Source organism: Tricharina praecox (genome assembly GCF_024521635.1).
Source record: "Tricharina praecox strain CBS 144465 chromosome Unknown BZA05scaffold_2, whole genome shotgun sequence".
NCBI classification, from domain to species: Eukaryota; Fungi; Ascomycota; class Pezizomycetes; order Pezizales; family Pyronemataceae; genus Tricharina; species Tricharina praecox.
Genome location: NW_026250404.1, coordinates 2,215,728 through 2,229,696, shown reverse-complemented (window position 1 = coordinate 2,229,696; position 13,969 = coordinate 2,215,728). Strand labels below are relative to the sequence as shown.

The 13,969-nt window shown below is 53.4% G+C and overlaps 3 protein-coding genes across 3 annotated transcripts; 2 read left to right on the top strand and 1 right to left on the bottom strand.

Annotated features, from left to right (window-relative positions):
• Positions 1-2,371: 2,371 nt before the first annotated feature.
• Positions 2,372-3,534, top strand: BZA05DRAFT_415454 (uncharacterized protein; the record flags this gene model as incomplete). The annotated part of the gene is made up of 9 exons (XM_051485310.1): positions 2,372-2,409; positions 2,439-2,535; positions 2,574-2,588; positions 2,623-2,640; positions 2,670-2,676; positions 2,927-2,983; positions 3,015-3,117; positions 3,147-3,159; positions 3,472-3,534. 9 exons carry the CDS (start codon positions 2,372-2,374, stop codon positions 3,532-3,534), a joined length of 411 nt encoding a protein of 136 aa, XP_051343836.1.
• Positions 3,535-4,542: 1,008 nt separating this feature from the next.
• Positions 4,543-7,922, bottom strand: BZA05DRAFT_456911 (uncharacterized protein; the record flags this gene model as incomplete). The annotated part of the gene is made up of 2 exons (XM_051487565.1): positions 6,956-7,922; positions 4,543-6,905 (listed from the first exon to the last, which is right to left on the bottom strand). The coding sequence occupies exons 1-2, from the start codon at positions 7,689-7,691 to the stop codon at positions 4,543-4,545; spliced, it is 3,099 nt and encodes a 1,032-aa protein (XP_051343835.1). The 5' UTR covers positions 7,692-7,922.
• Positions 7,923-8,945: 1,023 nt separating this feature from the next.
• Positions 8,946-10,257, top strand: BZA05DRAFT_115144 (uncharacterized protein). Its single transcript, XM_051478621.1, has 3 exons — positions 8,946-9,480; positions 9,583-9,686; positions 9,983-10,257. Exons 1-3 carry the CDS (start codon positions 9,151-9,153, stop codon positions 10,026-10,028), a joined length of 480 nt encoding a protein of 159 aa, XP_051343834.1. The 5' UTR covers positions 8,946-9,150; the 3' UTR covers positions 10,029-10,257.
• The last annotated feature ends 3,712 nt before the right edge of the window (positions 10,258-13,969 follow it).

The window sequence follows — 13,969 nt, the reverse complement described above, 5'->3', positions numbered from 1 at the left end:
CTTCCCCCGTCCATAGTAAAAAACAGAGTTCCCTCGACTCGACGTCGAGCCAGCCAATAGGACGTTTCACTTTAGACAGCAGCAGTGCATTGCCGCGTAAGCCTCCGTCAACTTTGTACTCTATTCCCCGCAGCCTTATATTCCATGCATGCATCGGTTGCCCCCATACCCTGCCCTCGGGAACCAAATCCCACCAGGGGTCCTCCCTCCCTCGCGCGGCTAAGATCTCGAAGCCACGCGTATCTAACCTTGTGTTCTGGACCCGGGCCCGGGCCGGCCTACCTACCTGCCTACCGTTCTGCGTTCTGGCGGAGAATTCGGGAGCAGCGCGCTCCGGACGAATCACAGGTGCGCAATTGCATTCAAAGCGAGAAGCTCATGGCTCTGGACGACGATCAATACCCTAATACCCCCCGCCCCACAAACAAACACACACCACGCCCCCAGTCGCTCCCCCAGTCGCATCTTAACACGACCGCCGTTATGTGTTGACGTGGACTTCTCCGGCGCTAGGTAGGTAGGTAGGTAGGTAGGTAGGTAGTTGGACGTGGGAGCGCATGCGTACATACTCAGGTATGTAGTAGCAGGTAGCAGTGTAGTAGCAGGTAGCAGGTACATACCTGCTCAAAACTCCGAAAGCACGATCCCGGTGCGGTGTATGTGGTATAAGATGGTTCCTGCATTCCTGCATACCGTTCTCTTGGCAGAGATGTATTTACCAACTTTCATACCTAGGACTCTAGGAGGCAGCTCGAGAAATCCGGTACGCACCTCCTACCTCTTGCCTACCCTACTAACCTCCCCTACAGACAGACGAATCCACCGCGCTCAAACCACCAGTCGAGGAGGCGGATTGTGGGTGGTGGCCCGGAGTGTCCGTCGGACCGCTGAGCGGAGGTGGGAGGCGGGAGACGCGTGGTCTACTCTAACCACCGTGCATACCTACTTTTACTTGCTACCTAACAGTAGGTAGCTACTTCCCGCATTGATATCATTGATATCGAGTATTGGCGATGCTTGTTTTGCTGCCAAGAGCCAAGAGTTGCTGGAGGAATCTTCGGATTCGATTTCCCCGGTGGCCGGTGGGGAGTGGACACTGTAGGTGGTGAATACTTCCTACATAGAGTATTATTATTCTTCTCTCCCAGTGCGGTTTTTACCCACCACATCTCTCCGTCCGGTTAAAACACGCCAAAGTCCCCAACTCCCCGATACATACAACATACAACATACAACATACAACATAGGTCCATAGGGTATAGAGCGGCCGCTATGAGTCTATGACCGCGCGGGGGGGAAGGGAGTCATCTCGATGGATGGGTACATTGTAGGTGTGTAGGTACAAGCTACTTATCAAGTTCATATCAAGCCTCGCTTGCATCCTCCAAGCGATGTGTGCACTTTCGGGAAGGGGGGAAGGGAAAGGAAAAGACTTTTCCCGCCACTGGGAATGTCAATCGTGATGATTGATCTCGGCTCTGTCCGTGAGTGAGCTCGAGCATGTGCCCCCCCGCCGATGAGTAGAGTAGCTCTCTCGATGCCATGTCTGAAGGGAAAGGAAGGAGGCGAGTCTACCGTCTAGTTACGTGCTCCACCTATGATACCTACACATTTATCAGCCGCCAGACAGGTAGACCTCTTCACATATCCTACCCCAGCGAAGCTCAGTTTCCGCAAGGGTTGCCTGTCAATTCACCAGCACCAGCACCATCACCAGCACCAACCACCCACTAACTAACTCCAGTCTCCATATGAAAATTATACCCAATACCGTACCCTAACTATACTTACGTACGTACGTACAATCCCGTCTCGTCCTCAAGGCTCGGAGGTCTCCACCGCGTACAACTTCTTCTCGAGTTCGCCTACTACCTTGTACCGTATACTACAGTTACTGGTAGAGTGCGGTCAAACGGGCCGGAGGGGGGGGGGGGGGGGGGGGGCTTGGGGGAGACCGCCTCGATTGAACGAAAACGGGAGCAATGGCTGCCCGGGAATACCCTTCCCTTCCCTTCCCTTCCGCTCGGTTGAATAACGTAATGGTCGGGCGGGCAGGCGGGAAGCTACCTACCTACCGGAGTACTCAATACTACCTACTCCCATGAAACAAAGTCTTGGTGCTTCCTGGCCGTATGTACCCGACGGCGAAGCTCAATACTCCATGCTTCTTCCTACCATCCTACGTACGTATTATCGGCGGTCCTATCAACCGATGGATAGTTGGATGGTTAGATCTAGATCACATAACCAACCAAACATTCGCGTGGAGAAGGAGAAGCAGACGGAGACGGTTCTCCTCTCCGGAGTCCGTATGGGCAGCAGATGTGCATGTGATGGGTGACGGTGTGCGTGGCCCGTGGTCTCGGAGGCCATGCAATCTGTGCTCGTTTATACCTGTATGTACATTAAGTAAGTATGTTAATGGAGGGTAGTTAAAGGAGTCTTCAATCGATCCTCGTCAAGTCGTCGTCGTCAACGACGACATTGGGCTCTTGGCAACCGTGGACGTGGAATTCTCGAATAATTTTCCGGGTGGTATGTACTTAATGTAAACCTGATTTACAGCTGTATAGGAGATTCCCTTCCTTGTGAGTTGTAACTTCCTCGAGCAGAGCAAAGCAGGTCCGGACACTTGCCCGAGTGAGTGGCAAGTGGAGCCCGCTCAACAGATAGCTGGTAGGTATCGGGATTCCCCACCACGATTCTCGCTGGTGGAGTAGCCTGTTTTTCTGAGTGACATGGCTACGGGGGGAGGGGGGTTTCTGCTATGGCTACCAGTCTGGGGGAGCTTCGGCAGCGTTACATAACAGGTAGTTAGGATCTGATGATGTCCAGAGTCCGAACGCCACAAAGACAAGCAGCTGTCGGGAATTTCGTATATACTGTACAATATACCGCCAAGATCCGAAGATACGTACGTACGTAGGTATTACCTTCATATGTAACGCCTTCTTCGCCGCCCTGGACATGACCCTGCGAACAGGTATGTAACTCTATATACCTGAGTGACATAGCTACCAGTCTGTGTGAGCTCCGGCAGCGTCTGTTGATGCCGGGACGCCACGAATACGAGCGGCCGTCGGGAATCCCGCACATACCGCCAAGATCTAAAGATACGTAACGCATTCTTCACCGCCCTGGATAAGGTCCTACGAGCAGGTATGTGCTCTCAGTACATGTACACCTGCTACTACTCTACCTATGATACCTATGCCTGCAATATGTGGATGTGGGAACATACGTGGCGAGCTTCCTGACTAGTAATCTACATATCGAAGTCCATCGCGGCGGTTTATGCGTTGCAGCTGGTGGCGAACTGGCTCTATGGTTATTGAAACTTGATCGTCTTTTGGTAATCGTGTAGATAGGTAGTTCGAGGCCATCTTTCTCGACTGGCAAATAACATGGCTGTTCGCCGGATTTGACGGATTCCATACCCAGCGCGGTCACGCTGTGAACTGGCCCGCACAGTGTACAATAACAGAGCCGGTTCGAACATCGGCCAGATCGAACTTCGGCCAGATGACCGAGTAGACACTGAAAACCTGATCTGCAGCCTGCGGGATGTGGGATGTGGGATGTAGAGGCCGTTGGCTACGATGAACGGTGTGGCATGATTAATTACCTATGATCTGGTGGGCCGGTGGTGAAGCCTGGCAGAAGGAAGCAGCGGTGGTAAACTACTCGGGTATAGCAAGGAGGATTTAGCCCGAGGATCTAATCATCACGATTCACGACGACTCGAACGAACGAACACTGGTTGGTGAAGTTCATTCTTGTAGGTACCGTATCCAAGTATCTATCCAACCTCCACCAAATACCTACCAGCAAGAACACAAATTACCTAAGTATCAAGTATCTGTCCCACGGGCTTCATATCCCATCAACCCACATGAATAATCACATACACTCGGTAGTCCACAAAGCACATACATACGATTGACCCATCAGTCTGTTTCACCAAACAATGACAATCCTCTATGAGGTAGGTACAACATTCCGCCGCCGAATATGTCTGTATGTAGCAAACACGAACAACCCGCGAAAATCCAGTACCCAAATCCCCAAATTCCACACCCGCCCGCCTTTCCGCTCATCGACTCGTTACTAGAGTACCAATCATGATGAACCAGAGATAAAAAGTAAAGTAAAGCACATTAGCAACTCAAAATCAACCAAGTCTCAGCACGTAAATTCGAGTTTCCACGCAGAAAGAAAAGAAAAAAGAAAAAAGAAAAACCGCCAGACCAGCGAGATAAAACAGAAAAAAACTTTTTGTTGCCCCCATAGAGTGAAAAGAAATGGCAACATGTAAAAAAAAGAAAAAGGGAAAAAAAAAGAAAGAAAAAAGCAGAAAACACAAACAGGTAAACGCCCCCAACCACACGCCCCCTCCAAGTAGTCGCCTGTAACGCCCGCCTCATCCGAAAGAGATGTGGCTTGTAGGTATCGCCGAAGGAATGAGAAAGGAAAATATGCCCAACGCCAACCGACATATTTGAAGAGATAACGCCGTTAAAGAAATGCCAGTCCCTGGTCCGTCTATTCAGCCTTTCGCTTGACGCCCGCGAGCAGAGGTGGGAATCCCATTGCCTTGATGCGCTTCTCGTCTTCTCCGCTCTTAGGTCTCGCGGGGAGAGGGATAAGAGGGAGCGGCGAGGGAATCGGCGCACTGCTTGCCGAATGCGTGCTTCTAGGGGTTCCACCACCAGGTCTGTATGGCGGGGGCTTCATGGCCATCAATCGCCGGTTCATGTCCTCGGTGTTGCCAAAGCTCGCGACGTACGCAGGCGAAAGTGGCGTTGGAGTTGGCGAGGGACGGATGATGTTGGCACTGCTCTGGACGATTCCCTGAAGTTGGTTGACCGCGCTAGGGGCAACAACGTTGGGAGATGGACCGCGCGGACGCTTGGCAGGCGGAGGAGGAACATATGAAGCTGACGACGGACGCTTAAGAGAACGTGGCATCTCTTGTCGAGCTGGTACGAGCGGGATGCCAATGCCACCGAGGACAACCGTCAGGATGGCGCGAAGGTTCTCGTTTGTATATCCCCCAAAGTTATCCCTCGCTGACGACGGAGCCGCCACTTCCTGCGGTGTCTGTGTAAAGACTCGATTCTCGAACGGCTGTTCAAGGGGGGCGATATTGACGCTGGGGCCTTCGGATTCCGAACTAAGCTTCTGCAGGAGAGCGTCGATGTCGTCTACCGACATGTTTTCGGTTATCTCGGGACTCAAATCCTCGATCTGCTCATTCTGTTCGCTCTGCTTGGCCCCCTCTCCAGTAACGTTGGTGAGGATGGCGTCAAGATTCATCAGCTGCTCATCGGTTAAAGTCCCGAGAGCCACACTCGTCGGATCGAATCCGCACTCCTTGATAATCCTCTCAAGTGCCTCTTCTGTCATCTCGTCTTCGTTTTCTTCCGAAGCCGCCAACTTTCCGTTGCTTTCTTCTGAGGCCGCCAGCTCTCCGAGCAGCGCCTCCACATCCACGCCATCGTCCGCTATGGACTCATCGTCAGCCAGGGGTTCATCGACCACTGCTGTATCAGCCACGAATTCATCGGAGATGGAATGTTCTTCCATGCCGTAGCCGTTAAGGATTTCTTCCAGGATTCCAGCGTGTTCGTCATTATCTTCGCCAGCTGCCGCGAGAGCTGCAAGGAGCTCGTCGACGTTGACATCAGCAAGTTCGCCACCGGTTTCTTCGGGAGATCCTGCGCGAGATCCTGTGGTCTCGGCTTGAAGTGTGGACTCCTGGGTCGCGGATGATTCTACAGCCCCAAGTATCGGTGCAGATCCTGGTACTTCAGGAGGTCCCGGGTTCTCGGCAAGAAGCGTCGGCTCTGGAGCCACGGAAGCTTGTCTGGTCTCAACCAAGGATGGCGGTTCAGAAGTCGCAGGTGTCGATTCTGTCACAATCGATGATGGCTCTCCAGATGATTCGGGCTTGGGCACGGCTTCGGATTGAAGTTCGGTGGGAACTGGCTCAGGTGTGAATTGGGACTGGTGCCCGGTTTGTGACTCGAGCCGAGACTCGGGTTGGGGCTGGGCGATTTCCTTGGTCTGTGCCTTGGGTACTTGCTGAGACTGCAATTGGGTCATCGGCTGGTGCTGAGTGATTTCCTCGGTCTGTGCCTGGGGTACTTTCTGAGACTGCAATTGGGTCATCGGCTGGGTCTGTAATCGAGGTTCGGGCTGTGGCTGGGGTTCGGGCTGTGCTTCCTGCTCAACCTCTGGAGTGGACTTTTCTGGCTCTGCCGCCAACTCGGCAAGCAGCAGGTCGAAGCCTTCGGGAACTTCACCTCCAGCAACAAGACCTTGGAGAACGCCCTCCAGTGTAGTAACAGCCGGCTCGGGCTCTGGTTGGGGAAGGGGAGCGGGAACGGAGCCGGGGGCCGTGTCAAAGGATCGGCCGTGCATTGTTGGTGGAGGTGGTGGAGGAGGAGAATGAACATGCGGTGTGTATGACGGCTGTTGCTGATACGATGAAGCTGGAGGTATCTGGGATGACGTCGGGTTCCGTGATTGTTGCCCCATCCGGCTCCGTCCTAGTGGTAGTTGAGTTCCAGTGATGTCGTTCGCAACTTGATGAAGCTCGGCGACAAGCTCTGGTGGAGCTTTCGCCAGTAATTCGACGAGGCTTTCCATCGTGATTTCATCTCCGCACCCACGGATCACTCCACTATGGTCGCCAGAGCCTGCGAACGCATGTGGTTGAGAGGATGCGAACACACTAGACAAGTTCAGACCGTCTCCTCCTTTGGTCTTCTCCTTCTGTTCTCTCTTCTGTTTCCTTTTGTTGAATTCCGCTGCGACCCATGCAGTCTTCGTTGCAGAGGATCCCAAACCGAAGAGCCTAGCTGCCCGTTTGGTGACTCGACATCTCAGATCATTGTCCTTGTCTAGATATTGTCAGTCAATACTCCATAGAATCAAGCATTGTATCACTCACTTCGATCTTGGTTTACTTCGCGCCATCGCTTCTTTCTTTCTCGATTCTCTTCTCGAATTCTCTCGCGCTCCGCATGCTTGGAGGCATCGTCGTAGTCTCCCATCTGCATACTCGCGTCCTCCTCACCGATTTCGGGGGAGTAGCTCTCGCCCCTGGTATCTCCATTCTGCTGACGATACATCTCATTGGAAATGAGAAGCCCAACTTGTTCCTGGCGCTGCAACAGCATTGACAGAGTAGCGTTCCCCTGAGCCTGGGGCTCTGGGGATTGGCCTGTCGGTGTAGAATCCGAAGAAACATTATGATTATTGCTGTGTCCATCTTCCTTGAAAGCCTTCTGTAGAGCGTTGATGAGCTGGTGTTCACTGCTGTCCTCCTTCGCTCCCCCGGGCGCACTAGTCGCTCCTACGGCGTCACCTCCGCGAAGAGCCCGTGCAATCTCCTCAAGCACAGACGGATCGAGGCGCAACTCGTCCGCACCCGAAAACTGCTCGGTCTCGCCAGTCGGTACGGAAGGAGAGAGGGGATGATCCGGTTCACCGTCCTGTGGCTGCTGCAATTGAGCGAGCAACGAGTTAAGATCCTCTTCACCCAATTCTACGACCTCGGGGTCGCCTTCGACGGGATCCGTCGTAACTTGTTCAATTTGCCCAACGGGCGGGGCACAGTCTTCTTCTTGAGTTTCAACGACAGACCCAAGGGCCGCCTTGAGCATGCGCAGCTCCTCTTCATTCATCTACAGTAAACATCCGCGCAGTCGTCGACAACTCTTGTCGCACTAACCCCTCCCCTCTCTCCTCATGGGGGGAGATGGTGGGGGGTCAATGACGACGCGAGAGCGACGACGATGGGCGCGACAGGAGCTTAGCGATATTCAATTCCACAAGAGCCACACTCATTCAATCAAGGGAAAGAGTGAAGCGTTGTTGGGGTTGATGAATTGTGTATCACCAACCTCCAATATGGGGGGGTTGGGGGGGAAGCGGATCACGAACCTTTGGTGTTGCCCTGGTGGGGGTGGATGGAAGGGCTTTGTGACTGCGATGGAGTGCCAGAATGATTGTGCGAAGTGGGAGGGTTGGGTTGGTCGAATAAAAAAGTGTCTGCGCTAGCTGCAATAGTCGGTGTGGCGCAAGCTTCCTTAGCGTGAAGTGTAACCGAAGGCTGTGTGGCTGTGCGGTCTAGTGGCGAGGGGAAACCAGTGGTGTCGTACGGTACCTACTCAAGAATGGAGGATCACTCGCTTCGATCCGGATCAAAGGCAGGTATGCAGAAAGGATGGATGAAGGGTATTGATAGAAGGAAGGACGGTATTGATAGAAAGGAAGGACGGTAGATGTTGATCTGCAAAGCATTGCGAGTTACTGGTGCTGGTTACGGTCCAATCTTGGAGAACTTTGAGGTTGGAGAAACACCGACCAGCGTCAACAGGTACTCGAAAGCGGTGCGAGGCGATGTTTGCTCGCAGCTCGGCTGAGGCACTGTGCACTGTGCGATGGTTTTCCGGCTAAGTATGTGCTGAGATAGCGCTGCACGCTTACGATCGGAACGTGATAGGTAGACCACGATTCGGCACGGGAGCTTCGAGGTCAGGTCGAGTTCGGGCCTCCGGCATTCGGAGCTGAATCCGCAAATCTACACCCTCGTAACAAGGCAAGCACGAGCTCCGTATACACTATCCAAGATATCTCGAGTCCCGAGTCCACCCGGTGTCATACCACTCTGTCAGAAGCTACTAGAGTAGGAAGTGCGTCGTAAGCCTTTGTCGTCAAAAGCATGGGACCGTTTATACTTCGGTTGGGCCCCAACTGATTGCCTAAAGAACTTAAACTACCTAGACACTCGACGCTCGTCGTGGTCATAAACTCGACGGTAATCGTTGACTGAATTTGGAAAGGGGCATCACATTGGTTATCCTAACCTGCTCTATTTACAGGCCTTTCGGCGTCTCTGCTCTCGCTGTTTGGAATTCTGTCCAAACAGGAAAGCAGCTGAAGTCCTTTACATATGCTTGGCCATTACTTTTGCCGCGCTTATGCGTGTAGAGCACGGATCGCGTGGTACTAACAACCGCCAAGGTACGGTGGATTGAGGCGCGACGTCATCAAACTACCAAGCCGTAGCTACGTTGATCTCGCCCGCCCGGTATCACCAGCATCACCGAACCTCATCATCAACAACAACGCTTACGAACAATGGCATTCCGACTCTTTGCGCCTCCCATTTCCGTTCTCGGTGCCGCCGCCGGCCTCGGGTATCTCAGTCACGGTGGCAATAGGCCGTCGAGTCTGTTTGCGACGTACCGATGCGAAGCTCCCAGCTCGGCCTTCGGCGGATTCGGATTACCCTGGGGGACGAGCCGCAAGCCTATGGCCCCACCACCAAGGAACCGGAACGGATACAATCCAGCGATCTATCGGCAGATCTCGACGGGCAGTTTCGTGGGCATGGGGCTAGGCCTGTGTGTCTCCCGTTTCGGGAAGACGCTGTGCTTGATTCTTGGGGCGTTGATGTTGATAGTTGAGGTGGGTTTCCTTCGGCGATCCCCGCGAGGGGTCAACCAACATTCACACAAGACCCGAGATTGCCACAACGGGGATCATGACTGACTTTGATGTGCCCGGTAGACTCTCGCACGGCAAGGAATCGATCTCGTGCCTGCTGGGAAGCTTAGGCGTTGGGCGGAGGAGGTGGATGTGAGAGGATTGATAATGAAGAACACTGCATTCAAGTGGGCCCCCTTATTTCGTTTGGATTCGCCATGCCCTCTGATTCCTCGTCGGTGGAAACCCTCTTGGAGCATCGATGATACAGAAGCCCGCTTGGTTTGTATTGATGGCATTATTGATGAAACTTCAACTCTCGGATTCTGTGCATTACATGAATGGCGTTGAATGCTGCTATGCAACACGCAATTTTGGGACAAAACACCGCCTCACTTCCACTATCATTCTAGTCACAGAGACGCTTGTTCTTCGCAAATTTGAACAGGATGACATTAACTGACTGCTTGGTGCTGCTGAGTAGGGTGTCTTTCGGAACCGCCTTCATTCTGGCTTCCATATACGGTTAGATGATGGAGTTGGTGACGGGGCGGGCCCAACTTCAATGGTATCGAGATGTTGGTGTTGCTCGACGCTTGTGGTTTTCAATAGCATCGATGGAAATATCAGGACTTCCACATTCTTCGACTTTGGATGCCCCGGACTGTGATGATCCGCGTGAGGTGCAAGACCACCTGTGCAATATCGCCTCCTAGGGAGGGAGAGCAGGACGAACACTTTGAAAGACCACTTTAGCCTGGCACTGGTGGACAGTCTCATCGCCAACGCCGGTGGCGACGGACGGCGCGGCGGGGATTGCGATCGAGAGGAGTTCTTCGCCTATTGGAGTCGAGATGGGGGCCAAGTTACGAGGCTGCAGTTGAGATGGTTCTCGCCAGCTTGGCCCTATCGCAGGAGTGAATCTGGAATCCACCATATTCAAAGCCTCTGCCACATTGCAAACGCTATACCGAGAATGCACTGTGAATGAGCAAACCAAAATACATCCGCCTGCCTCTCCTCACATCGCATGTAATCAACACTCTTTCGTTTCTCGAACGCCGTCACCCTACTTCTCTCACCTCATCGAGAGATAGTAAATTGATCTATGGCGCGACGGGGTGCGCCATAGACGGCCTCTCGCTTAGCTACACAGATAGAGTATCTTTACCTCTCCATACCCGTCCAGCCGAAGCTATCCACACGGCGTGGGAACCATACGTTACACTGTGCGTGATAGTCAACGAAATCTTACCTGTTGGCTTCAGCGTTTGCCTCATGACCTTACATGTTTTAGGTAGGCGGAACAAAGAAGTTGCCATCACCAAGGACGTCGGAAGCGCCGGAATTGAGTTCTGGCACTTCGTTCAGACCCCGTTTGGGAGTTAGCGTATACATTTTTGCTGGAAATGACGAATCATAAATTGTGTCCCCTCAGCACAGAGAAACACACTAATCCTAATAGGGGTCTGAATGGAATCATGAAGGAGTCCCACATGCGTACCATCCACCTCCTCAATTTTCTTCGGCGCATCTAAGCGGAAGCGAGCGTTACGCCGCGATGCAAAAGGACTTTTAAGCACGATGGCTATACGTATCTCATGGCTAAGAACCTTCCAGAACGGACATTCCAGACGGGCGTGTCCGGACTAGGGCCTCAAAACTTGGTGGCGGCGGCCATCCTCTGGACGGTGAAGAGAGCACTAGATTTCACCCTTTTAGCGCCTGACCTAAGATACGATGTCAAGCTCATGGAGATCCTCGTCCTCCCTACCGCTTTCGTTGGGTTTTATTTTTCGGTGAGGGCGGCAAAAGGGTGGTGTTGACGCCACCACGAGTGATGTCAAGTGATTGTGTGGGACCTTGGACGCTCCATTCAAACGGCCCGCCCGTGGAGATCACGAATGTCCATTAACAGACAGGCAGGCCGACACCCACACTGCTCCTTACATGAGAACAGTTATACCACATGGCCCACCGTTTCCCTCCCACCTTCACCACGGTGTTTCCCTTGAAAAGTACTCATCCCTCCCAACTGGAAACTTTATCCTATAAAGACAGAAGATATCCGACCTTCTACTCACATTCCTCACCAGCAACATTCCTCAGTCTTTCACTCTAAAGACACAGACCATCTTCCTCCGGCGCTCATCTTCGGCAATTCATACCGACCGCATTCATTGCTCTCTCCGATTCGTCTCCGATTTCACACTCGATAACGGCCGTTCCTTACACCCGACAAACCATCGTTTCAGCATGCGGCCTGAGGTATTGCTTCTCGCTCTGTCCTGTGCCCCTGGCATTTTAGCTCTGCCCGCCGCAGAGCCCGGCTGGATCACATCAGTCGGCAAGCCCCCGAAGCGTGAGGCCGCCCCCGAGCCTGGGTGGATTTCCACAATTGGCAAGCCCCCGAAGCGTGAGGCCGCTCCCGAGCCTGGGTGGATTAGCACCATCGGCAAGCCCCCGAAGCGTGAGGCCGCTCCCGAGCCTGGGTGGATTTCCACAATCGGCAAGCCCCCGAAGCGTGAGGCCGCTCCCGAGCCTGGGTGGATTTCCACAATCGGCAAACCACCCAAGCGTGAGGCCGCTCCCGAGCCTGGGTGGATTTCCACAATCGGCAAACCTCCCAAGCGTGAGGCCGCTCCCGAGCCTGGGTGGATTTCCACAATCGGCAAACCACCCAAGCGTGAGGCCGCTCCCGAGCCTGGGTGGATTTCCACAATCGGCAAGCCCCCGAAGCGCGAGGCCGCTCCCGAGCCTGGGTGGATTAGCACCATCGGCAAGCCCCCGAAGCGTGAGGCCGCTCCTGAGCCTGGGTGGATTTCCGCAATCGGCAAACCTCCCAAGCGTGAGGCCGCTCCCGAGCCTGGGTGGATTTCCACAATCGGCAAACCACCCAAGCGTGAGGCCGCTCCCGAGCCTGGGTGGATTTCCACAATCGGCAAGCCCCCGAAGCGTGAGGCCGCTCCCGAGCCTGGGTGGATTTCCACAATCGGCAAACCACCCAAGCGTGAGGCCGCTCCCGAGCCTGGGTGGATTTCCACAATCGGCAAGCCCCCGAAGCGTGAGGCCGCTCCCGAGCCTGGGTGGATTAGCACCATCGGCAAGCCCCCGAAGCGTGAGGCCGCTCCCGCCCCTGGCTGGATCACCTCTGTTGGCAAGCCCCCGAAGCGTGAGGCCACTCCCGAGCCTGGGTGGATCCCCTCCGTCGGCAAGCCCCCAAAGCGTGAGGCCGCTCCCGAGCCTGACTGGATCCCCTCCGTTGGCAAGCCTCCCCGCAATTAGACCGATCAATACCGACCAACGAGTAAGTTTATTCTCTTCCCCACTCGCTTCCAATCTAGTTACAACCGATTAACCCCCAGCCCTTCCAGTACACCTAGCGGACCGACGAATCGACTACCATGAACGAATATTTTCTTTCCCTCTTCCACGGCTATTACCATACCTCGATATATCTAAACGGCGACCGAATCCCCTCCGGCAACGCAACACACAGCAATTTCGGGCCGTTTCCAGTATCGAGATCGACCGACTAAATATTCGATCCATGTCCTTATTTTTTGGGTAGTTTTTGAAATCGGTTGACTTTGTAATGCATTTTTTTCTTTTCTTTTCCATGTATCATTAAGTACTACTTTAAGTACATACCATCGCTGTGTTGTATACGGAATGGGTGCTGCCTACCTTCATTTCCGGCAGTCGATGGTCTTACAACTTTCTTTTTCTTTTCTTCTACTTCAGGGTGTAATCTACTATGGTACTTAACTTACATGGACATGAGGGGTTGCCTTTTTCTTGTATTTTACTTTACTTTTTGAAGTAACGGGTGACGGAACTACCTACTGGGACAGACTGGCAAAAGGAGGGGGTTTTGCCGGTTTTTCTTTTCTTCAATGCATCTGTAACATTCTTTAAACATCTTTTGTATCATCATTCTCACTCACTACGTCGGTGTGCTGTGTGTACGTACTTTGTGGAGTTACATGGCGGCTTCACTTATAGAAAGTATCATACTTCGTTCCGGTTCCTTGTAGACATCGTCGTATCATCAGTGTTTTACCTCCAGATGGGCCAAAACACCATTGTTCCCCAGGTTGCCAACCCACAGCGACTCCAGTATTCACTCGCCGTATCCAATCCTGCCAGCCCCTCTCCCTCCAGCCCCTCCAGTCCCTCTAGCTCCAGCCAGCCAGCACCCAGAAACCAGTTGCTCCCCTCCCTCCCTTCCTTCCCTCCTAGTTCCTTCCTAGTTCCCTTATGAAACCCCTTCGACGGGGCTGGAATGTTGCATCCACGTTTCCAACATTCCTGATACCTGCTCGTCACGAGTGACACAACATCATCGAGATCGCAGTACGCACAGCACCGGCTTTTGATTCCCGGCGGTGGGGGGACTGAGGGACCGACCGATAGGGTGGCGTGGGATGGCGTGGGATGGCGTGGGGTGGGGTGGGACAGGGTGGGATAA

Excerpts from the sequence above, each read along its gene's own strand:
- BZA05DRAFT_115144 (XM_051478621.1), top strand. The coding sequence starts at position 9,151 with ATGGCATTCCGACTCTTTGCGCCTCCCATTTCCGTTCTCGGTGCCGCC. Across the intron at positions 9,481-9,582 it reads CGTTGATGTTGATAGTTGAG|ACTCTCGCACGGCAAGGAAT; the intron begins GTGGGTTTCCTT and ends TGTGCCCGGTAG. Across the intron at positions 9,687-9,982 it reads ATGAAGAACACTGCATTCAA|GGTGTCTTTCGGAACCGCCT; the intron begins GTGGGCCCCCTT and ends GCTGCTGAGTAG.